The 23,595-nt window shown below is 63.1% G+C and overlaps 2 protein-coding genes across 6 annotated transcripts; one reads left to right on the top strand and one right to left on the bottom strand.

Annotated features, from left to right (window-relative positions):
- Window positions 1-1,354: 1,354 nt before the first annotated feature.
- GOLGA7B (golgin A7 family member B) lies at window positions 1,355-8,082 on the top strand. 2 transcript variants are annotated; one of them, XM_038141330.1, is made up of 5 exons: window positions 1,355-1,502; window positions 6,815-6,940; window positions 7,326-7,478; window positions 7,617-7,718; window positions 7,832-8,082. In XM_038141330.1, the coding sequence occupies exons 1-5, from the start codon at window positions 1,446-1,448 to the stop codon at window positions 7,934-7,936; spliced, it is 543 nt and encodes a 180-aa protein (XP_037997258.1). In that variant the 5' UTR covers window positions 1,355-1,445; the 3' UTR covers window positions 7,937-8,082. The 2 variants fall into 2 exon arrangements, with proteins under 2 accessions (XP_037997258.1, XP_037997257.1); XM_038141329.1 differs by lacking the exon at window positions 1,355-1,502 and adding an exon at window positions 5,380-5,751.
- A 1,450-nt stretch (window positions 8,083-9,532) lies between these two features.
- Window positions 9,533-22,952, bottom strand: CRTAC1 (cartilage acidic protein 1). Of its 4 annotated transcripts, XM_038141324.1 has the most exons (16): window positions 22,821-22,952; window positions 18,936-19,132; window positions 17,552-17,748; window positions 16,524-16,654; window positions 15,766-15,922; window positions 15,029-15,163; window positions 14,602-14,747; window positions 14,287-14,423; window positions 13,557-13,639; window positions 12,977-13,077; window positions 12,724-12,892; window positions 12,126-12,271; window positions 11,951-11,993; window positions 11,364-11,507; window positions 10,059-10,184; window positions 9,533-9,752 (listed from the first exon to the last, which is right to left on the bottom strand). In XM_038141324.1, exons 1-16 carry the CDS (start codon window positions 22,863-22,865, stop codon window positions 9,625-9,627), a joined length of 2,085 nt encoding a protein of 694 aa, XP_037997252.1. In that variant the 5' UTR covers window positions 22,866-22,952; the 3' UTR covers window positions 9,533-9,624. The 4 variants fall into 4 exon arrangements, with proteins under 4 accessions (XP_037997252.1, XP_037997255.1, XP_037997256.1 ...); XM_038141327.1 differs by lacking the exon at window positions 11,951-11,993 and having other exon boundaries at window positions 9,610-9,752; XM_038141326.1 differs by lacking the exons at window positions 9,533-9,752; window positions 10,059-10,184 and adding an exon at window positions 10,242-11,123.
- Window positions 22,953-23,595: the final 643 nt, after the last annotated feature.

Below are 23,595 nucleotides of genomic sequence, written 5' to 3'. Positions count from 1 at the left end.
CGGATGACATTCCCCCATTCCCTTGGAGATGGGGGGTGCAAGGCTTAAGACCCCATTAGAAACCCATTTGTCTGCAGGGGTTATCTGGGGCACCCCTCCCTTTCCCATGATCGATGCCCCTGCCTGGCCAACGGGCTTTGGGCCGCCGCCGGCCCCTGCCCACCGGATAAGGCAGCTCTGTTAATGGGCGAGAGAGCAAACAGTCCAGTGCAGGCAGCGATAGCAGCTGCTCTTTGCCCTGGGCTGGGGGCAGGGACTGTCCCCCCAGCCCTGCTGGGGTACATCTGCTTTGGGGCAATGCTGGGAACCTCAGCTGCACAACCTGCCCTTCCCTGCAGCCTGCCCGCCCTGCCCATGCCCTCTGCGCTCAGCAGCCATCACTGCACCACCCAGTGCCGCTCGCTTCCTGCCTGAGGGTGGGCTGGGTTCATCCCACCTACCCCGGAGATGGCACCATTAATGTGTAACCGCCGGGGAGCCCGATAAGATACAGCAGCCTGTTATCAGGGCTGCCTGGTAGCAGGAGGGAGGGTGATCGCGGCATCAGGCTGTCACGGCAGGAGTAAGATTGTCTGGAGATAAATGCTGATAGAAAATAGCTAATCCGTGATGGATGGGCTTGGGCAGGGTGTAATTGCCATGGGAGCTGGGCTGGGAAGGGGCTGGTGAGGCCTGGGAGCAGAGGCGGGGGGAGGCCAGGTGTGCAGGGAGGAAGGAGCTGCCAGAGCGCTGATGCTGAGCACAGTCGCGGGTGTGTCATGTCCCTGGGCTGTTCCCGTGGCACTGCCAGCACTGTCCTGCTCTTGACCATGGAGCCATAGCTCCTGGCTCCCAGCCTGCCCCATCCCACGGCCCAGTCTGGCCTCTACATCCCCAGTTCCTCCCAGGAAGGTGTTGGGGCTGCTGAGCACTCCGTGCCAGCTGGCACCGCACCAGGTGAAGGTGAGGGGGCTGGCGAGGCTGGGGCTGAGAAAGGGTCTCCCTGCCAGCTGCCCCAATCCCTTCATCTGTCATGACGCCTTCATTAGAGCCCTGAGTCACCTCCTGGCCGTGCTGCGGGGAGCAGGGCTGCCCCAGAAGAGCGATGTGTGCCTCTGCTCCCCCGTGGGGTGTCCTGCACCCTTACCTCGGAGCTAAGTCTGTGCTTCTGCTCTGGGGAGTCCCTGCTGCACTCGCGTTGCTTCCTTAACCCTTTCCCACCCAGGGTGTCCCAGGCTGATCTGGGCTGTGCCCGGAGAAGGGGATGGACCCAAGAGAGCTGTAGCTGGCACCCTTCCCTGCGTCTTGTCTGCGCAGGCTGCTCCGGTGCCCACATCCCCGTTCTGAAGCCACGCAGCTGTCTGGGAGATAGACACTTGTTCCTGTCACTCCAGAAAGCAGGCTGTGCCACCGCTTGTGTCACTGCCTGTGCCACTCGTCACAGCGGCGAGACCGGAAGCGGGGCCATGGGGGCTGCCCCCTCTGCGGTGGGGACCTCGGGGACGGCCAGCCAGGGTGGCACAGTAAGAGCACATCACCTGGGGGATGCTCCCTCGACACTCCGGACCCCTCCTGGGGAGGACCCGTGCCTGGTCGTAGCACAGAGCAGGTCCTGTAGCAGGGAAGCAGGAGGCTCCCAGGAAAGGAGCGGCTGAGCAGGGTCCCGGCCGCCTCCTTCCATCCTTGCGTCCCCACCCACTCTCCTGCCGCAGCTTTGGGTGCTGCCGACCTTGCTTCTGGCAGCAGAGATGCATCCCCTGGGCCGGGGTGGGTGGGCTGAGTGGGCTCCCTCCCATCCTCCTCTGCCCATCCTCTCACCCTTCCCGTCCCGGTCCCGCACTGGTTCCTGGGCCGCACCCAGTGTGGAGCAGGGGCCTTTGGGAGAGGACACCGGGCTGGCCGCTCGGAGCCCCGGGACGGGACGGCACGCCGGGACCGTCCTTGCAGGGACACGTGTGCCACGGCGTCCCGCAGCTGCCAGGAGAGCAGCCTGGCGGGGGGCGATGCTGGGCTGGCAGCACGGCTCCGTGGGGGTGGTCCTGCCCCGGGAGGTTGGGGCACGACTGGGGACACCGCGGGGTCGAGGCTGCCCGGGGGTAATGTGGGGCCGTCGGGGCGGGCAGCGGGGAGGGTCAGCGGGTGCCGTGCACTTGCCCTGCGCCCACACACGCTCCCGCTGCCCGGCAGCCCCAGGAATGTGCTGGCAGCGCTCCCGGCCCAGCTGCGGAGCCCAGGCTGCCCCGGCACCCTCCCAGCCCCCACGCAGCACCTCCCGGCCCTGCCCAGTTCCTGCCAGCTCGCACACAGACCCTCCCTGTTCGCTGCCGGACACCCCGATCCCGGCCCCCGGCGTTTGGTCCTACTCAGCAGGGCACGGAGGGGGCACGTCGCATGTACGGACCCTCTGAGGAGGGGTCCCTTTCCCCACAGCGTGGCACCACGCGTGGGGACCTTCTCTGCAGTGCTGTTTGTCCCTCCCCGCCGCACCACGTCTGCTCCCAGCACAGCCCCGTGCGCGGTGCGGGAGCAATCCTCGCGCAGCCCCTGCTCCCAGCATTAGCCTTTGCTAAGGGCAGACCTTGGCACCTCGCTCTGAAACCACATCCTCCTCTGCTTGCCCTGTGCAGGAGGATGCTGTGTCTCCCAGCCTGTGGCCTCCTGTGGGATGTGTTGGGGGGCTGCCCCGCCCTCTGCGGGGGCTCCCAGTGCAATGAGGGTCCTGGAATCACCCCTTCAGATGGACACAGCTGCACTACAGGTGCCACAGAGGGGTGTCCACACTCAGGGTGCCCAGTCTGTAGGGGCACTTGGCCCCAGTCTGGGGCACTCTCCTTGTCCTGTGTGAAGTGGCAGGCTGGGGCGTTTGGAGCTGTTTTCCGGAGGCTCACAGTGTGGGGCCCATGTCCCCCTCCCTTTTCCCTCCCAGGTGCACACACCTGGGATCTCTCAGGAAAGGTTATCAGCTAATCACGCTGTGTTTGTGCCTCCCAAATGTCACCGTTGTCCTCGCTGGGACGGTGAGCTCATGCTCCCCACCATTACTGAAAGCACTTCCAGTGCTAGGAGAAACAGCTGCCATGCCCTTCTGTGGCCCCTTTGAAGCAGAGCTGGAGCTGCTGACAGCTCTGACAGGCTGGAGAGGGGTTCAGCAGGCAGTGGGTGCAGGAAGGAGCTGCAGGGGCTGATCCCAGACTGGTTGCAGGGCTCCAGCTGTCCTCCATGGGCCCTGGTCATCCTTGTACTGCAGGGAGGGTTGAGATACTGGGATGAGGTGCAGCACCATGCACCCAGAGACACATGAGGGACACCCTCTGGGCCTGCTCTGGGAGTCAGTGCGGGGTTTGGAGCAGGGGCACTGCTGGGCCATGCCTGCTGTGGTGTGACGGGCGCAGGCACATTGCCTGCCGAGGGCTGGCCATAGAGGTACCAAGTGTGCCCCACGTCTGTCCCATGGGGCCAGAGGCAGGGCCTCTGGGAGGTGAGCCAGGGCCGGGGGCAAGGAGAGATCTGTGGGGTCTGTCTGCAAGACAAGTCAGAGCTGCCTCACCCCAGGAGGAAGGGAAGAGCCAGGCAGGGGAGTAAAGGCAGCTCTGGTGCCAGCCATGCCTATCCCTGCCCCTGGGCAGCCTGAAAAATCACCCCTTTGAGCCGAGCAGAGGGAGCAGAAGGGTAAGAGCCCTGCCAGGACCCCTCACAGTGCAGTGGTCTGGAGAGGGCAGCAGGGCCATGCAGCACATTGAGGCTACCCCGAGCCCCTGCTGTCCCTGCTGCTACATCCTGGGCAGTGTGGCTGGCAGAAGGCAGCTCCCTGTGGTGAGGTGATGTCCCACCAAAGGATGGGACATGCACATGCAGACAGCAGGAGGCACACGGAGCCCAGAACCGAAAGTTCTTTGCCTGGGCTGGGTTGGTGTAGCTAGAGGAGACGACCCTGGGGCAACACTACAGGATGTGGATGATGGGCAGAGCCTGGGATGGCAGGGAGAGCTCATCCCCCCGGCTGCCCCTGCCCCTCACTGCAGCATAGGAGAGCAAACTTCATCTCCTGGCAGGCACAGGATTGCCATGGCAACCGGCAGGACCTGCCAGGCGGGCAGGCGAGCGCTGACGTGGCAGTGGCATGCAGCACGGGAAGGAGATTGGACCCAGAGTCTGGCTCTGGGGACATCTGAGGACAGGCTCAGGTGTGTGAGCACACTGCATGTGTGCCTGGGGTGCATGGAGTGTGCAGGCAGATGTGGGCATCTGAGTGCATGCTCGAGTGCCTGTGCCAATGTGCATGCATGTATTTGAGAGCATGGGAGACTTCACACAGCACCCTCTCAAGGGCTGTCCCTTGGTTTTGTGGCACCATCGAGGCAGGGTGTCCCTCCCTGCTCTGGAGTGTGGGCTGGCAGGGTTGCTCTGAACCTTGGGAGCAGCAGGCTTCCCAAAAAGCTGTGGGATCCATGGCTGTGTGCCTGTGGGGAAGATGAGCTCTACAACTGGGGTTCCTGACTGCATGGGTCCTTTGGTCCCTTGGTCACAAACTCTGCCATGCTCCAGAGAAAGGGGGCTGCCTACCAACCACCCCAAGGCCCTGCCTGTATTTGCTCGGCCCAAAGCCTGGACTGGTGCTCAGAGCAGGGAGCAGAGTCAGACAGAGCTATCCCTGTGCTGCAGACAGCTGCCTATGGAATGTTTGCTGTGTGTTAGCTGTGTTAGCTGTGTCAGCTGTGTGTTAGCTGTGTGTTAGCTGTGTGTCAGCTGTGTCAGCTGTGTGTCAGCTGTGTGTTAGCTGTGTGTCAGCTGTGTGTTAGCTGTGTGTTAGCTGTGTTAGCTGTGTGTCAGCTGTGTGTTAGCTGTGTGTTAGCTGTGTGCTAGCTGTGTTAGCTGTGTGTCAGCTGTGTGTTAGCTGTGTGTCAGCTGTGTTAGCTGTGTGTTAGGTGTGTTAGCCACGTTCTCTGTCAGAGCAGATGTTCAGGCAGGGCCCTGTCTCCAGCACAGCCCAGGTGCTGAGGGAAGGCTGGCTGCTCTCCTGCCTGCTGACGGCCCTGTGCCCAGCTACTGCATCCCTCGCCCCACTACAGCCCCAGCTGGGAGCCCCCCTTGTTCGCCTCTCGGGAGAGCCTCTGTTCCCCCGATTGGCATTTCTCCGGCTCTAATTGAGCTGCCAATGGGCAGAGATAACAGGGAACACGTTAGCTCTGCTCTTTGATGTCTGCCCGCGCTCTGATCGCAGCACCAGCTGCGACTCCTTCGCAAACAAACAGCTTCGGATGAGGTCCCTTGGCACGGCGGTGTGCCAGTCCCACGGTCGACTCCCCAAATCCCTGCCGGGGCGGCCTCACGGGCGCTCACACCGTCTGTTAGCTCCGGCAGCACTCCCCCGGCAGCCGGGTTCCCCCCAGGGACCTACAGCCGCATCCCGAAGATTTCCGGGCTGCGGCACTCGCCCTGCCGGACCCCCGGGACGCACAGCAGCACCGTCCCTCGCAGCCCCTCTCCGGAGCCAGCCCCGGGGCAGCCGGTGCCGCCGTCCTGCCGGGGCTCGGTGCCGGCGGCGGCAGGCGCCCACCCGCAGAGCCTCGGGGCGGGCCGCGGCGGACCGGGCGGCTGCGCACACGGGCGGCCGGGCCCGCCTCCGCCGCTCGGCTCGGCAGCACCGCGGACAGCGCCCGGCCCCGGCGGCTCCGCGCGGCCCCGGAGACGGCGCCGGAGCGGTCCGGTCCCCCCGGCGCGGCACGGCACGGCACGGCCCGGCCCGGCGCCCGCCGCGCCATGGCCACGGAGGTGGGTGCGCGGCGGGGCGGCCCGGCGGCGGCACCCCCGGCCGGGCTGCGGCGGAGCGGAGCGGAGCTCCCCCGCCCTGCGCTGCGCCGCCCGCCGCTGCCTGGGCGCGGCACGGACAGCGCTCCCTCCGCCTGCGGGGCGCTGCTGCGGGAGGACAGCGCGGGGCGGGGGTCCGTGGGGACAGCAGTGTGGGGCTGGGGGCTGCGAGGGCGCCATGGGCGCAGAAAGGCCGGTGAGGGGCCTGAAGGGGTGTGGGGGTGCAGGGTGGCTGCAGGGTGCCTTCGGTGAGGGCTGGAGCGCGTCTGGGTTGGGCTGTGGGACTGAGGGTTCTTCTCACAGATGCCGCGGGACAGCGTCAGACGGTCTGTGGGGCACGGAGCAGGCAGTCGCCCCATGTCACCCAGAGGAAGCGCAGGGAGGGGCCTGATGCCGGCTCTTGGCACAACCTGGCGCCTCCATCCCCTTCTCCAGCCACCAAAGCTGCCCCACAGCCTGGCGCTCGGGGGCTGGCACGGGCTCTCACACCCTGTGGGAGTCAGGGCTCAGCGCCTGCTGCCGGGGCTGCCGGTCCTTTTCACGAAGACGCCCCACTGCAGCCTGCCCACCCGCTGTGCCGCTGTTGCAGTCCCGCTGCCCAGTCCCTGCTCCTGCCCGGCTCGCTCCCATCCTCCTGCTGGGAGCTCTTGGGTTGGCTGTGTTCTGGGGCGCTGCTGGGGACACGGGGCTGTTCCCTCCCCGGGCCTTGGCCCGCTGGCGATGGACGCTCCTGCGCGCAGGAACCACTGGCAGTGAGACCAGGCGCCAGCCCGGGGCGAGAGCACACGCACTCACCCTCCTTCCGAGCAGGGGGCTGCCACAGCATCCTCCCCTTGCTGCCATCCTCCCCTCGCTTCCCGCCTCGCACCCCCAGCGCCAAGCTGTGCTCATGGCGTGTCAGCCTGTGCTAGGGGCTCCCTGCAGCCCCTGACACCGGGGGAGCGGCGCGGCTCGCCAGGCCTCCAGCCCTGCCGTAGGGATGCCAGCCGCCTTGGCTGCAGGCCCCTGTCTCCCCCTCTGCCCTCAGGTGCACAGCCTGCAGGAGCTGCGGCGCAGCGCGTCCCTGGCCACCAAGGTCTTTGTGCAGCGCGATTACAGTGATGGGACCACGTGCCAGTTCCAGACAAAGTTTCCCCCTGAGCTGGAGAGCCGGGTAGGGAGTCTGAGAGGCTGTCAGGGTGGAGACACGCCCTCTGGGGACTCAGAGGGAAGAAGGGTCTAAAGGTGTGGGGACTTATGGGGTGTTGTATGGCCCTGGGCCAGCCAGTGCTGCTGGGTGAGTGAAATCACAGCTGGCTTGGCTGGTGTGCAGGGGCTTTGGTGCTCCTGGGGACTGGGAGGCTCTGGTGAAGGCTGCAGGTGCAGCAGGTCTTGGTTCGGGTGGGAGGTGGGCAGGGGCCTGTGAGCTGAGGCAGCAGCTGGGCAGGGAGGAGTGGGTTAAGTGCTCTCCAAGTCTCCCCAGGAAAGGGGACAAGGTGGTGCAGGGAGTCAGTTCCTGGCCAGACTCCTCTTCACCCCATCTCTTCAATCTGTCCTAGATTGAGCGGCAACTTTTTGAGGAAACTGTGAAAACCCTCAATGGCTTCTACGCTGAGGCGGAGAAGATTGGGGGCAGCTCATACCTCGAGGGGTGCCTGGCCTGTGCCACTGCCTATTTCATCTTTCTCTGCATGGAGACACATTATGAGAAGGTGCTGAGGTGCAGGGGAGGGTTCAGGGATGGCAGTGGGAATGGGGATGGCTCAGGGGTGTCACAGGGAACATGGGACCGGAGGCCAGAGTAGACAGCAATACTGGCAGGCTCTGAGTGTCCCTCCCTGTGCTGACAGGTCCTGAAGAAGATCTCCAAGTACATCCAGGACCAGAATGAGAAGATCTATGCACCACGGGGGCTGCTGCTCACTGACCCCCTGGAGCGTGGCATGAGGGTCGTATCCTTTGGGCAGCGGGATGCTTGGGGGATGGCTAGGGTGAAGGGAGACTGGGCACGGGTTCTGGGCAATTGGTCTGGCACATCTCACCCATGTTCCTTAGCAGGGTCCAGATCGAGATCTCCATCTACGAGGACCGGTGCAGCAGCGGCAGCTCCAGCAGCGGCAGCTCCAGCAGCAGCAGCGGCGGTGGTGGGGGCGGTGCAGGGGGCCGGTGACTGGCAGGGAGTCCCTGCAGGGACTCGTACTGCCGGGACAGTGGCCTCTCCGAGCTCCGCAGGCTGCACTACCAGAGCACCCGCTTCTGAGCCCAGGGAGAGCAGCAGGGGGAAGCCGGGGCTGCCCAGTGGGGCTGCCCACCCCCGTCTGCTCTTTGTCCCCCACTGTGGGTCTGTCCCTGCTTGGACCCACTGTGGGCAGGGACTGGTGCTGTGGCAACCCAGGTGCTTCCCACTGAGCCAAACTGTTGCCAAGGGGCTCCTACAGCCCTCCAAGTGCTTGGTGCTGCTGCCCATGCCGCAAGTGAAAGGAGCTTGCCCTGCTAGGGGCAGTCCCAGGTGACAGTGTCCCTGTTGCCATGCACTGGGAGCGCTGGGACTGGCACAGCCTCAGGCAGCGCTAAGCAGGGGACGCACAACCCCACACTCACAGACACTGATGGCTCTTGGTGCACCCCCTCCTGGGGGCAGCCTGCTCTGGGTGCTGTGGTGTGGTTCAGCTGCTGCTCAACCACCGTTCAGGGGGCCTGGCAGAGCACTGGTGCCGCTTCTTCTGCACGATGGGCCATGCCTTCACCCCAGCTCTATGGCACCCGCTGCCCCATTGCTGCTCTCCTGCCCCTTCCCCCATCTGGCACTTCATCCTCTCCAGCAGCATCCTTCACTGCCAGGACACTGGACGCTTGCTTTTGCTCCCTGCATGACCTGCTGCCATCCCCAGCCGCACCCACGCATCTCTCCAGCCCAGTGTCCAGCCAGGGAGCTGCAGTGCTGGGCATGATGCTGCCCCTGTGCCATGTGCCCTGGGCTCATTCGTGGCCCGGCACAGTCGAGGCTGAGCTGTGGCATGGGTGAGGCAGGCTCCCTGCCCAGTCCTGGCAGAGTTTGCCTGTACCCAGCTGCCAGCAGGCCCCTGCCTACTCTGCCCCATGACCTGCTCCAACGCAGGGAGGGTGCCCACTGGAGCAGCTCCATAAGGACCCTTCCTCTCACACTGCTGAGTCCTCCCCTGCCCACATGTCCTGCATGCATCTGCCACCAGTGCCCAGTTCTCAGCCTGGCCTGTAAGAGGGGACCTCGAGGGGCACCTGAGCCTGGCGGCATGGTGTGGAGGTTCATGGTCCAGGGTCAGACAGGGGGAAATAGGAGGGTCCCTGTGACATCCAGCAGCCCAAGGAGAAGAATTCCTATCTGGGAGCAGGGCTGAACCAAGCTGGCATTTCTCTCCTGGGAACTTGGAGGGAGGACCCTGCCCTGTGGGAGAGCTTTTGGCTCAGGCATGATGTGTGTGTGGGGTGGCCCTGGCCTCAATGCTCCTGCTGGAGCCCCCCCACCCCTGCATGGAGACCTTCCTCAATAAACCCCACGCTTCTTCCCCCACTGCCTACCCTGCCTCTTCTTGTGTTGGGGAGGTGAGCAGGACAATGCTGCGGGGGCACAGAATCAGGCTGGCTATCTCTTTTCTCACTGGCTTGCACAGAGCCCCACAAGGGTGAGCGTGGGGGAAGGGAGGGGACGGAGGGGAGGGGACAGTCTAGGGGAGTAGGGGGACAGGTAGCCGTCATGTGGCCCTGGGCCAGGGACACACACAAGGAATACAGAGCAGGAAAGGGTTTATTCAGATGGTACCGGGTGCAACCGGCACAGTGCTGGGGGTAGCAGGGAACACCTGGCTGTGCCAGAGCAGGCTAATTGCGCCAGCAGCGTCCACCAGCAGCCAGGGAGAAGCCGTGGTGACAGTGGCAGTGGAAGGAGCCATAGCTGTTGTGGCAGATATGGTCGCAGGGACCAGGCTGTGCCTGGCACTCATCTATGTCTGGGAAAGAAGGGGAAAAGGTCAGAGCTGTGCCAAGGGTTCAGGGAGCGTGTGGCATAGGCAGGGCAAGGGATGGAGGAGGCATGAGGGGGACAGCTCCAGGGCTGGGTGAACCTGGGACAGCTGATCCTGCCCCTGCTTGGTGCCAAGGCTGCTGGGTGGCAGAAGTCCTTGCTCTACCAACTCCTGCACAGCCACAGTCTGTCCATTCTGCCCCCAGCACTAGGGCTGTGAGCACAACTAGGCACCCCGATCATCTCTGATGAGCAGGCCGCCCTGGCAGCACCAGGCACTGCAGGTACTCACCCAGGCACCGGCTGGCAGCCGGATCAAGGGGACGGAAGCCTGGGTGGCAGAGGCAGCTGTGTGCCCCAGGGGTGTTGATGCACAGCTGGCTGCAGTTGTGCAAGCCCTGAGCACACTCGTCGATGTCTGGTGGGGGTAAAGAGAGCAGTGTGGGGTTATAGCATGTAGAGGGGAAAAGCAGCCCAGCCCTGTTGTTAAGGTGCAGGCAGGGCTGCTTGCTGCACCCCAGCCCCTTCAGATCTGCACATTTTGCTGTAGTCCCAGCGCAGAACTGGGTCAGGAGCACCATCGCCCTCCCCTCAGCTCCCAGCCCTGGGGTGGGAAGGGCTGGGGCAGCCTGGGAGTGCTCCCACTCTGTGCAGCCCCAGGGCAGGGTGGGCAGAAGCACAAGCACAGCCCTGCCCTGCAGAGCTCAGCAGACCAGGTTAATAGATGGGATATAGTTTATTGGGGGTTCTCTGGGAGAGGGCCTGGAAGACTGTTGGGACTAAGCAGGGTCAGACTCCAAACAGTAGGGTCACTACGTTAAAAAAACAGACCAGGAGGATCCTCCCCCTGCAGGGCTGGGAAGGGCCTCCTCTGCCAGGGCTGGGGAGGTGGTTCCCGTCACCGAGGAGGGGCAGGCGAAGCACACACGTCGCAGGCCAAACCAGCAGGCACATGGTACGGTATCGAGGCGACGGAGCAAGCGACCACCGGGGAGGTACCAGCACGGCAGGAATAGCACTGGGGCAGCGGGGTGTGCGGGGAAGGGGCACTGCCAGGCTGCCCCAGGGCTGCTTTCCCAGAGATGGCACACAGGACAGCCAGGTCTGTGCCCGTCCCACTGCAGGTCACCCCAGTGTGTCCCAGCTGGCACGCCCAGGGTGGTTTGATGCAGACAGAAAAAAGAGACAGGCAGAGGCCAGCCCATCCTTCCACCAAGGCTGCTCTGGCGTGTCATGGGCAGGGGTTAAAGTGCATAGAGACAAAGGCAGAGTCCAAGGACTTGAGGGAGAAGGGCACTGTGGGGGAGCCCTGGCCAGCTCCCAGCAGAGGGATAGCCCCCAAAGAAGGCCACTTGAGCTGCACAGAGAAGGAGAGAAGGAACAAGAGAGAAAAAGAGAAAGAGAAGGGGAGTCAGTGGCAGCTCAGTGGGAGGCATGGACAAACAGACACAGAACCAGGATGGAGGCGGCTGGGCTGTCATCAGATAGGTTGCAGGCCGTGGCCTGGCCTTTGTCAGGGGTGCAACAGCACCCCAAGGTGGTGCTTTGGGGCTGATGCCAGCTGGCATGGGGTCAGGGTGCCCCAGCTATCACTCACCCACGCAAGCTGTGCCATCCTCGTTTGGCTCAAAGCCCCGGCTGCAGCGCTTGTTGCTGCGACAGCGGTACCCGCCATAGGTGTTGACACAGAGAGGCTTCTCCCGGGGACAGATGAAGGGGAACTCAGTGCACTCATTTGTGTCTGCAAGAGGGTCCTCAGTGTGAGATGTCTGGGCAGAGAGCTTGGGGCTGCCAGCCCCTCCAGTTCTCCCATTACACGGGATGGTCACCCCAGTGGTAGCCATGCATAAGCCATACCTCTGCCCAGGCGGCTCACAGCATGGCCACGGCCACCCTGCTGCATCTCTGCTGCCCCTCCCATCGCTCATGGCTGCAGCACACAGCCTGCCACATGCCAGCCATGCCTCCTGCCCTAGCGCATTGCTCTCACTGTTCCCTGTGACACCATGGTGTCCCTCAGGAGCTCTACAGGTGTCCCACTCCCAGGCCATGTGCCAGGCAGGCAGCTGTACCTGGCACTGAGCCATGTGGCAGGCAGCCACCTCCCAGCCTCAGAGTGTCCCCCATGGGGCTATGCTACAGCATCCTGGGTACAGGCACACCTGCGCTCCAGCAGCCACTCACCTACACAGCGTCCATTCTCGTGCTGGGAGAATCCCTGCCCGCACTGCATTTGGGAAGAAGCAGAGACCACTGGGATGGGGAGGAAACACCCCTGGACAGCCACTGAGCCAGCAGAGCCCAGCCCCTTGTTTCTGTCCCCAAAGTCTCACACCCTATACCCACACCTGGCCCTCACCTCCAGTGGGGCAGGCATGAGTGGCTCCTCCGCATCCAGAGGGTAGGGGATCTCCAGGACAGAGTTGGTCTCACTGCTCGCCACAGCTCGTGACACCACGCGGCCATCTGGCCAGGTCACCTCCAGGCTGCTGGCTTCGTCATGCCCTGCAGGCGGGCAGCCCATCAAAGGGAGGGTCTCCAGGGTGGGCAGGGGCTGAAAGGAGGCCAGCGGGGTGGTAGGGATGGAGGGGCAAAGTCCTCCCTTGCTCCCTGAGCCCAGCTCCAGGTGCTCATGCTGACAGCCCACACACATGGATGTACTCTGCGGGGTGTACATGGGATGACCTTGCAGTGGGCAGAGACCCCTGCAGGCTCGGCTGCTGGACATGCTGCACCAGAGGAGAGTTAAAGGGAAGGGAAAGCCCTACTGCCTGGGCAAAGCAGCAGGCAGGGGTGGGCAGCCTGCCCCCAGCCTTGCACGGAGCCCAGCACACCTAGGGTGACAGGCACGGATGATTACTGCACAGCAGGATACCGGGGCAGCAGACATGGCCCCTGCCCTGGGGAGTGCCAGGGAAGGCTGGGGGTGGAGGCAGCCCCTTGACCCCCTAGCTCACCCAGTCCGAAGTGCGCCACAGGCTCCATCTCACAGAGGTATCCGGAGCCGCCGTCGATGATGCGCAGGTGGGCCCCGCTGCGCCGCGTGAACAGCACCACTTTGGCCCCCCGCGCAAACGCCCCGAAGCGGGTACGGGGGATGACACGCAGCCAGTTGTTGCTGGTGCCCTGCAAAGGGGGAGGGAGCAGAGAGATCGAGCTGGGAGGAACGGAAGGGATGGGTATGACACGAGAAGCCCCTGCTTGACTCACCTGGGTGCCCTTGAAGATGGAGATTGGCTGTGCCATGGACTCGCCATGGGATAGGATGAGGTCCAGCATCCCATCGCCATCAAAATCTGTCACTGCACCTCCTGCAAGGTTGGAATCGTGTTGTGCCTGAGGCCTGGCCCCATGTTCCTCAGCGCAAGACCCTGCTGCTGCTGTGGCCTTCCACTGCCAATGGGAGCACTCCCAGCCACGCAGGGACAAAAGGGCAGATGGGGTGACTTCAATGCAAGAGTGTGGTTGGCACCCTGGGCAGTGGAGGGGACAGGCAGTGCCTGGAGGGCTGTGGGTCACAGGGAGCTGCCTGATCTCTTCCCAAATGCAGAGGTTGGCTTTGAGCAGTGGACACCCAGGAAGGGGCGCATCAAGAACACTGGCACCTCTGGGGTACTGGAGATGGCACTGTTAGCTGGGTATGGGTGGAGGGAGAAAGCATGGGGCCATTCCTGGGTGCCAGGAGCTCCAGCCTGCTGGTGGGGAGCAGGCAGATAACTCAGCCAGGCATGTGGCATCCTCAGGCAAAGAAGGTGCCAAGCAGTGCTGTGCCAGAGCGGGGTGGACCCACCCGTGCCCCGTCCCTCCGGCTCCAGTGCATCCCCTGGATTCAGCTCCTCCACGATGGGGTCTGAGTGTTCTCTGCGGATGAGCCTGCCAAGGACACACACAGGGTATGAATGCCAGCTCTTGCAGTCCTCAGTGCCTTCCTGGGCATGTCTGTCCTCTCCTGAAGAATCATGGTAGGGGTGGCAGCCCTGGTGGTTATAGGGTGTGGATGGAGGATGTGACTGTCCCCTGCCTGTTGGCATGTCCCCACTCCATGCACAGGCAACAGGAGTTTCATGAGAGCTTCTGGGTCTGAACTGCAGAGTAGCAACACCATCTGTTGCATCCCTCTGGAGCCTGGAGATGTCTCCAAAGGGCTCTTTGCAAAACTCTTGTCCTCTACCCACCCATGAGTACAAGCATTGGGTAGACAACCAGTTCCCATTGCCCTGCACACAAGGCAAGGAGGTGCTACACAGAAGTAATAAGGCTTGACCCCCACAATTAACAGGAGCCATGAACAAGCTTCCACACGGCTGCTAATCAGCGGTGCTGGGGACCCCAGGGGCTGCTGCAGGCACGATCACAGTGACTGGTAATGATGCCAGGAAGGGCTCAGTCACGACGCCTTTTATGAGCTGAGCCTGAGCCGTGGCACTGCTGGGGAGGAGCCCTGTGAGTCTGGCTGTGCTGGAGGGCTGCTCGACTCCCAGAGCGGGGTGCAGGCTCCCCGGCCCCCACCGGGCTCCTACCGGAACAGGCGGTTGGCGGAGGAGCCGCGGTAAGCGATGTTGTTGAAGAAAACCTCCAGCTCCTGGTCGTTGTCGAAGTCGGCTGCGATGACGGTGCGGACGGGGGACGGCATGGAGAACTTGGGGGTGGCGATGTCCTGCGTGGACACAGCCTGACAATAGGCACAGGAAGCAGCACACCTGGGCCCTGCTTTGATGCCTCGGGTCCCCTCCTTGCTGGCAAGTGGGGCTCAAAGAGAATTCAGAGTGAAGCCAGCCCCACGGGCCGAGGTGGCTCAGTGGCAGAACCATCGTGCGGGGGCTGGCAGCCCTCACCCGGAATCGGACGCGCCCGGGAGCTCCGCTCTGCAGGTAGAGGCGGTGCGGCCCGTTCCAGTTGCCATAGACGATGTCCACTCGGCCGTCGCGGTTGAAGTCAGCCAGCGCCACACCGCGCCCGTGCTGGTAGGGGTCATCCAGCCCTGGGGAACCGCAAGGGGACAGGGGGAGACGGGAACCCCTCCCTGCCTCCTTGCCCCCAGCTCCATCGTCCCCAGAAAGGTCCTCCACGCGCAGGGTTACATCCCTGCTGCGCTGATGGATGCCCCGATGCACCTCAGCCACCGCACAGTGGCCAGTGGGGTTTGGGTCCCTAGGGCTGTCCCCCTCCCCGCCCTCATCCAGTGCAGGCAGGGACACGCAGAGCCACCCCCGCCCTGAAGTCCCCAGCGTCTCTGTGTTCCCCCCAGCTTCCCCTACTCACCCACAGCAGCTGCCACGTCCCTGTACGTCCCGTCCCCCCGGTTGTGGAAGAGGAAATTTGGGCTGTTCTCATTACCGCAGAATATGTCAGAGGCACTGTCACTCAGGATGGGGCCCACGGCCACCCCACGGCCGCCTGGGGACAGTAACCCGAGGTGAGGGGACAGCTGCCCCACGGGAGTTTGTGCTTCTCATGTTCCCTCAGTGTTGCCCACACGGTGGACCCAGGCACCCCCCAAACCGTCGCCTCCACTCCCCCCACAGTGTCCCGTTCCTGCCCATCTCCAGTCCCTCTCATCAGGAGCTAATTGGTCCTGGCAGCCGCTCGTGTCACTCCCAACCCTAATCACTGCCATCGCCATGGTGACAACACTCCTAATTAGTGACAATTTACCGCTGGGGCACGCGGCAGTTCCCACGGTGGTGGGGCAGCATGGGGCGCAGGCGGGCTTGTTCCTCCCGACGCCCACGTTCCCAAACCCCGCTGCCGGCCCTACGGATGCCGTGAGCTCGGGAGGGACTAGCCCCGGTGACGGTGGGCACAGGGGTCCTGCCGGGCATGCATCCATGGTCCTGGTCGCTTCCACGGGCCGTGGGGCTGCCGCTAGATGGGGCAGTCAGGCAGCCCAACGCGTGGCACGGCCCTCCGGCCGCACTGCCCCGCCACAGCGAGGTCTCACGTTCGCCGTGCCCTGCAGCGCCCCGGCCCCTCCGCAGGGCCACAGCAGCCGGGTGTACCTGTGTACTTGCTGACGCCAGCCTGGGCGGCCACATCCACCAGCACCACGACACCACGGGCAGGGTCACTGGCAGCCACATCCATCTCAATCAGGGCATGGGGGCCCACGTTGCCGCTGGCATAGTTGGCGATGTAGATGGAGTACCTGCCGGAGCCCTGCAGCCAGCAGCACCACCTCAGCACCCACCCACCCACAGCTCATCTCCACGGGGAGCACAGGATGCCTGCTGTGAACGCCCTTACTGCTCCGTGGGAGCAGGCACTGAGCAAGAGCCCTGCACAGCCCAGGGCAAAAAGCATCCCAGGAGTAGGGACGTGCCCCATTGCCTCCAGGAGCCCTCTGGTCACGGTGCTGGCATAGGGCACATGATCCCCCCTGCCAGCATCCCTGGTGTGCCAGGTCCTCCCAGTTTCCACCACCCCCTTTGTCCCATGCAGTAGCTGCACCCTGATTTAGCGATAATCATTTGGAAACAAACCGCTGGAGGAGGAGGACAAAGAAAGAGCAGGTGACAGGAACATAAATCACCTCGACAGGCACGTTTATCAGCTGGTGGCAACCGTGTGGACAGGCATCCACAGTCTCTACAACTGGGGCCACTGCTAGCCCTGACAGTCAAGGGGCAGCTGGGGGCACCCTTGGCCAAGCAGAGGATGGGATGGGCAAGGGGAGCAGGCCCCCAGCACTCCACTGAAGGGGCACTGGGAGTGGGAAGGGGGTAGAGATGCCCCTGTCCACAGAACCCTGCTTGCTCACCGTCCGGTCCACACAGGCAACAGAACGCCCGGCAAAGCGGCTGGCCACGTCCCGGTTCACCTCGTCACTCAGGATGTCCTCCCAGCGCCCGTTGCGCAGCTTGAACAGCTTGTCTGTGTAGGTGGCCATGCCTGGGGAAGGGGGCACAGGTCAGTGGGCTCCAGCACACCGCCTCCTCCTGAGGAGGGGGCTTTGTAGCAAGGGAGGTTGTGGAAAAGGTATCCTTTTTCCAGAGCATCCCAAATATCTGCTGTCCCTGCAGCCCCCTACAGTGCCATAGGGCTGGGCTGCTGCTGCTGCAAGAGCCCCATGACCCTTAAGGGCCATGAGGAGACACACAGAAGAATCAACTCATTAAGCTAAAATATGTTCCAATGAGGCACAGCACTGTAGATCATCCCCAGGAAGGAAAAAAAAAATTAAAAAAGAAATCGATTCAGTGGCAGGCACAGTCAGCGAGCTACACCATTTGTGACAGCACCACTGGCAGATCCTGATTTAGGGACAGGTGTGCCAGCAGCCACTGCCAGCCCGGGTAATTAGGAACACTGGGAAGACAGATCTGCTGCCTGGAGGTCAGGGACACAGGGCAAAGCTGGGCTGGAGCACCAAGCCAGGGAGCCCTGGGGATTCCCAGTGCCAGCTTGGAGCACGTAAGTCTTGTTCCCATGACAGACATGCCAGGAGCAGGGACAGCACTAGACTTGACTTGACTTGGTGCAGCAGGCACAGGAGAGCCATGAGACCGAAGGGCACAGCTGGGATTTACAGTGCAGGGCCCCTGTGGCAGGACAGTCAAGGGGGCAGAAAGGAATCTTCTGTCCCACTTGGGGTGCCACAAAAAGGGCGATGGACAGCTGGAAGTGCTGACTCGGTGGCTGGCTGGGCTCAGTGTCCCACCCGTGCTGCCATCAATCAATGGAGCCACTCAAGTGAGAAATTAACTCCAGCTCGCACACATCCCTCACACGCTGAAAGTCGCGGGCAGCCATGCCGGGGGCTCCCCCCGTGCCTGGGGCCCGGCTCACCAGAAAAGGCATTGTTGGTGTTGAGGAAGTAGATCTCCTCGCGGCCATCGCCGTCGATGTCACAGGCTGTCACGCCGATGGCGTTGCCCTGCCGGTCCCGCAGTGCATAGTACGGAGAGCCCCGCTCATCCTCTGCCACGTTCACCAGCCGCCCCTGCGCCTTGTCATACTTGAGCACCAGATTGGGGCCGTTGTACCTGTGAGTGTAAGCAGGGTCATTGGCTTCCCGAGGACTGGGGATGGGATAAAAGCCCCTGTCTCACCCCTGGGGGGACACTGGGTGTGATCCTGGATTTTCCCCACGCTGGGCACTGCAGAGACCCGCATGGTCCACGGAGGCCAAGGACCCTGCCAGGCGCCCCCATGTCTGGCAACACCAGGGAAGCAGTGGGGGTCAGGCAGATAGCAGCACAGGACGGGGTGCAGGTTCCTGCTTGCAGAGCTTCCCCAGGGCAAGGAAACTGCCACGCAAGGCAAATCCTCTCAGCACGGTGCATCCCACTGGCTCCTCGCCCGCTCCTGCCCAACGCACCAGTAAACAAGTTATACAACGGGCACCACGACTGCTTACAAAACTCCAGCTGCCTTGACTCAGCACAGCTGGGAGTGGTGGCCCAGACCGCTCCAGGGTTCCCAGTGCTGCCCATGTTTTCCTGCCTCAGTGATGTTCAGAGCAGCATAAGGGCCAGATTCTTACTGCCTGCCACCGTAGTGCCTCCATCTAGCTAGATGGGATCTGTGAGGGTAAAGGTGGGCACGCTCTCCAGGTGGGCACACCTGTGTGTGCAAGCCTCTTTAGGGAGTGAGGATGGTGGTGTGTACACAGATACCCTGCAGCAGCAGCTCACAGCAGTACCAGCACACACACAGAGGGGCCATACACCATGGCCCCTGCTCTTCCTGACCGGGGTTGGACCTGCTGGCAGCAGCTGCTCTGTGTCCAGCCCCACTTGGGCACTGGCAGCACAGCACACGGCTCCCTGCTTCCTCGGCTCCTGCCAGCCCTTCCCAGCCTCACTCCAATAAAGGACTATAAAAAACCTCCAGCCAATTAAGTGAATCTCCGGAGAGAGCTGAGTCCTGTCAGTGGAGCAGAGACGGCCTGGGGACATGCTGGCTGTGCACTGCAGGGTGGACCCTGGCTGCTGGGCAGCTGCCACTGCCCCACAGAGAAGGGACTGATGGGGGCACTCACGTGTCCTACACAGGCACTCAGCTGGCATCAACACCCTGTGATTCATTGGTGGGTGCATGCAGACCTCAGCCCACCCATCGGCGTGCACGACCCCCCCAGCTGGCCACAAGACCCCAGAGGAGAGCGGAATTCCTGTCCCTGCAGTGCCGTGAGTCCTGCTGTCACTGAGGCATTAGGTGCACCACTCACCCTGCCACCACAATCTCGAAGTCACCATCGGCATCCAGGTCGGTGACAGCCACGCCGTAGTTGAGCTGTGTGGGATTGCTGTCGTAGTCAGGCGGGAGAAGGCGGTGGGTGACGGCAGCAAACATGGGCTCGCTGCGCTGGGAGCCCTCGCTGAGCCAGGCCAGGGATAGCAGGCACAACACCAGCATCCTGGACACCTGCAAGAGACCTACAGCCCATCAGCTCAGGAGGAGACTCTGCTCCACCATGCCCAAGCAGCCCCACTGTCCTTGCGTAGGAGATGCTCTCTTTTCACCCCTTGCCACAGCACCCCAGCCTGCACCACACCACCTGTCCCTTGACCCTTGGGCGCTGTCACTGTGGCGTCCCCATGCATGGACTGTCCTGGCACTGCTCACCCTGGGGACAAGATCATACTCCAGTGAGCTGGGGCTGAGCAGCAGCCCAGCCTTGGCAGCCCATCCTATCAGAGGGACTGGAGAGGCAGCAGGAAGGCTGTGGGGTGCTGACAAAACTGGGCTCAGGCCCAGCTCACTCTGCCCTAAGGTGCCCCTGGCTTCCAATGTCCTGGTAAGTCAAAATGTCAATCACTGCTCCTTGGCAGGGTCAGAGGAAGAAGACATTCACTGGCCCAAGGAGTTTGTCTTCTGTCCCATTGGTCTTCCAGAGCTGGGGAAGTTCACAGGGAGAACACAGGGATACTTCATCAGGTTAATCCCACCTGCCTCAGTTTCCCCATCCTGCTGGAAATGTTCCTCCCAGGGTCTCTGCAGGGTGAGCTCCTTCCAGCCTGGCCAGGGAAGGCTTCTGCACAGGAAAGCAGCCATGAGAAGATGCTGGGAGGAACAAGAGACTGGGAGGAGAGGCTCATTTAACCTGGACTGCGGAGAACAGCTTCTGCCAGCACTGCTGGCAAGGCTGCAGAGATTTTGGAGCTGGCTCTGACCTGGCTGTAGCACAGGTGATGAGCAAGGTGGCACTTAGGTGGGCAACCCCTCATGCCCGGCCTGGCAGTCACCTCCAGAGGGGAAGAGCCCAGAAATGAGCTGTGTGTCCCCAGGCTGTGGGCATGATCCCACATGCCTGCACTCCAGCTGGGGGAAAAAGCAGCCTGGTCTGCTCTTGCAAAGTGGAGGGGTGGTTGGGGCACCTGGCCTGCAAGGGGACAATGCTTCATGTGACTGTGCCTGGGCAGTCCCCATCCAGGAACAGTCCCCCTGTTCAGGAGTGAATGACCCCCTGCCAGCTGACCCCCCTGCTGTTGGACTCGGAGAGCAAGCCAAGGAAGTGGTGGCAGCTGTGTGGTACCACATACACCCAGCTTGGAGAGGGGAAGGTGCCCAAGATTGAGACCCCAGCAGATTGTGGAGAACAGCCTGCTGCTGCCTCCTCTGGGGTTGGGAATCGTCCCAAGGCTCCCTTTGGGGGCCAGAACTCCTATGCCATAACTAGCTTCCAGGCCCATGGCTGGGCAGGAAGGGGCTGTTCTCCAGCTGCAGAGGAAACCTTAACCCTGCTGCCCACAGCACCTATAGTTCTGTATTGCATTGCACCAGCCTGCTTCCCTTTCCTCTCCAACCTCATCTGTAGCCTGGGCACAGCTGCCAGGGTAGATGTGTGTGTGTCCCCAGCTCTACCCTGGGGAGAGGGATGCTCCGATTCTCTTCCTGTGCCCTTTGCCCTGCCATACTGTCTGCGGCAGCCCTTGAGGGGCAGGAGCCTGGATCCTTCCCCGGTGCAGGGGTCCTATTCAAGACACGTGATAGGGACGGCGTTCATCGGGTTGTTCAGGGATGGAAAAGCCCCTGGGTGTCACTCTGCAGTGCCAGACAGTGAAGGAGGGGGAGCCTTTGCCACAGCCCCCCTCCAGGCTTACCAAAACGAGCACGGGGTGAGCCACTGACCTTGTGGACATATGGGTGCAGGGCTGCCACAGAAGCCCCTGGCCCTGCAGAGCAGTGCTGCCTCACTCCCAGCCCAGCCAGATGATGGGTGGCTGTCCCCAGGCCATTGGCAGGGCTTCCTGTCTTCACCCACTCCAGCTCCCACTCCCCAGAGCCTGGACTGTTACCCAGGTGCCCCCCCGCCTCATCCAGCTGCAGCTGAAATCCCTCCAAGCTGGATGGAGCTTTTCCAGTAGGAAACAATGTTCCTGATTGGAGACAAAAGGCTTTTCCCAGTGGATCCAGTGCTTGGTGCCATGGGGAAGGGGTGTCCAGCCTAAAGCCAGGCCATTTTAGGAAGGGAGGCAGACTCAGGCAGTGCATGCCAGATGCAGAAGGGCCTCATCATTCCCAGCACACTTTTGGTAGAGCCACAGTCCCAGCATGAAGCTTCACCTGTGGTTTGAGGCTATGGGGTCCTGCCTGCATGCAGGGCAGACCTCACTCTGTCTTGTTCCAGCAGAGTCACTTCCTGGCTTGTGTTGTGGCATTTGGTGGCAAGGTCACCCTGGGGTGCTTCGGCAGTATGGCGCGTGACGCAAAGCCAAGGTGCCAACCAGGGGCAGAGCCACTGGGAGGGTGCCACAGGCACCCATGCAGGGTGCAGCCAGGCAGCTCAGGGGGAGGGTGCTGGCCCCATGGCAGAGATGCAGCGTGTAGGTTTCACCTGAGCCCAGGCCTTGCTCTGGCTGACAGTGCCTAGGTGGGATGGGACTGGAAAGGGACCATGGGACAGGCAGGCAACTGGGCCCCAGACCTTGCACCACAAGTAGGGAGATGCTGTCCCCAGGTGTCCTCATTGTACACGCATGGACATCCCCTAGTCTGCATTGTGGGGAAGGTGCGTGTGAGGTCCCTGTGTGGCCACCCCATCCCGCGTGTCCCCGTGACATTGCTGCCCTCCACACCACGCACCCCAGTGATGTCACGCTCCACCACTGCAGCAATGTCCCGTTGTGGGCCGCAGTCACCTCCAGCACCTCTACAACATTTCTTGACATCATGCAGCAAGGGCATCACTGCACCCCAAATGCACCCCAAAGCAATGACAACATGGTGACATCCCAGCAGCTCATGCCACCATGCTGCACGTGCCCCATAACATCATATTCCCATTCCTAGCATTCCCATACTGCCACAGCTGTACCTGCCAGGACAGAGGGCAGGCAGGAGATGTCCCACAGACCCAGCAGACCCCTCTTCCACAGCAGCTGGGCTGCCCAGAGTACCAGCAGTGCCCCTCCACAGCTCCTCAATCCCAAGCAGCCCAGACCCTGCAGCGCCTCTGCTCCAGCCAAAGCCCATGAGCCTGGCTCCTGCTGCGACGTCTGCTCGCTGCTGCGAGCCTGTCCCTCCCATGCAGGACTCTCAGTGCTGGACCTGGCAGGCTGGGGCTCAGCCAGCAGCAGCCAATGCAGTGTGGAGATGAGCAGTCACCTTAGCCTCCGAGCTCGCCCCAAGGGACACCAGGTCCTTGGGGAGGGCTCAGGCCCGCCAGCACACAGCCAGCCCCTTCCCACGCAGGCAAGTACACGGCTGGACCCCCCTGCCCACTGCCCCCCGCTCCTCCACGGGCTCAGCCACGACCAAGCACAAGTGCCGCTATAAAGAGGGTCTGTCCCTCGCTGCTCACAGTCCTGCTGTCCCTGCCAGCACTCTCCAGTCCCAGCACGCACCGCCCATCGCAGTACAGCCGCTTGAGCATGGTCCTCCCCAGCCCAGCATCCTTCCATCCCCATCCCATCTTTCTTCCCGCTCCCTCCCGGCTCACTACCCCGCATCCGCTCCACGCCACGGGGACAGGCTACGTGCCCGCGGTCCCGCTCCGCCCTCCACCAACTTCTCCCCGGGCCGGTGACCGTGCCGGAGTTGACAGACGCCCCTCCCCGTCCCGGAGTCCCGGGGAAACTTCGCGGAGCGGCAAAACCACACCGCTACTCACGGGCCAGGGGGGCCGCCCGGCGCCCCCACGGCGGCGGGAGCGCATCCCGCACGGCCGCCTCGCCGCGCCTCCCGCCTGCGGCCGCACCGCTCCCGGCTCCCGACGGGCCCGCTCCGCCCGCGCGGCGCCTTAAGAACGGGCGGCGGCGGCGGCGGCGAGCGGGGCGGGGGCGCCGCTGCCAATGGGGAGCGCGGGGTGGGGCCGCCCGCCGCCAGGTCCGGCCCCGCCGTGTGCGGGGGGGGCACCGGGGAGCATCGCCCCGGGCACCGGGCACGGGGTACCGGGAGGAGAGGAGGTGTCCCGGGATGCCGGAGTCACGGCCGAGAGAGCTGCACGGCTGCGGCGGGCGGCGTGTCCCGGCTCGCTGCGGTCACTCCAGGGTGCTGCACGGGGAGCGGTCGGGCCGTGGCTGGGCACGGCTCCCCAGCTCCTGCAAGGGCCGCTGGCAGGATGAACCGAGCAGAGCCAGGGGCCTGACCCGGCCTGGGGGCGGCGGAGGTCGGGCACGGGAGGAGGAAAGAGAGTGGAGCTGGGCACCCCCCTGGTGCAACACTATCTTCTTGGAAGGGCAAGGGAGAACAGTTTTAAAGTAAAAGAGGGGAGATCTAGATTAGATGTTAGAAGGAAATTATTCACAGTGACAACGGTGAGACACAGAAACCGGTTGCTCGGAGGAGTTTTAGGTGCCCCATCCCTCAAAGTGTTCAAGACCAGGATGAATGGAGCCCTGGGTGACCTGATCTAGTAGGCAGCATCCCTGTCCATAGCAGGGGGA

Source organism: Motacilla alba, chromosome 6 (assembly GCF_015832195.1).
Source record: "Motacilla alba alba isolate MOTALB_02 chromosome 6, Motacilla_alba_V1.0_pri, whole genome shotgun sequence".
NCBI classification, from domain to species: domain Eukaryota; kingdom Metazoa; phylum Chordata; class Aves; order Passeriformes; family Motacillidae; genus Motacilla; species Motacilla alba.
Note: the sequence above shows the minus strand (reverse complement) of the source record. Positions and strands in the feature narration are given on the sequence as shown.

Bases quoted from the DNA above. Each gene is read 5' to 3' on its own strand.
- CRTAC1 (XM_038141324.1), bottom strand. From the start codon at position 22,865: ATGCGCTCCCGCCGCCGTGGGGGCGCCGGGCGGCCCCCCTGGCCC. The intron at 13,078-13,556 runs GTGGGTCCACCC...CCAACCTTGCAG, and splicing joins GCCGGAGGGACGGGGCACGG to GAGGTGCAGTGACAGATTTT. The intron at 11,994-12,125 runs GTGAGGGCCAGG...TCCCAAATGCAG, and splicing joins TCATGCCTGCCCCACTGGAG to TGCGGGCAGGGATTCTCCCA.
- GOLGA7B (XM_038141330.1), top strand. From the start codon at position 1,446: ATGGGGGCTGCCCCCTCTGCGGTGGGGACCTCGGGGACGGCCAGCCAG. The intron at 1,503-6,814 runs GTAAGAGCACAT...CTCTGCCCTCAG, and splicing joins CGGCCAGCCAGGGTGGCACA to GTGCACAGCCTGCAGGAGCT. The intron at 6,941-7,325 runs GTAGGGAGTCTG...AATCTGTCCTAG, and splicing joins CCCCTGAGCTGGAGAGCCGG to ATTGAGCGGCAACTTTTTGA.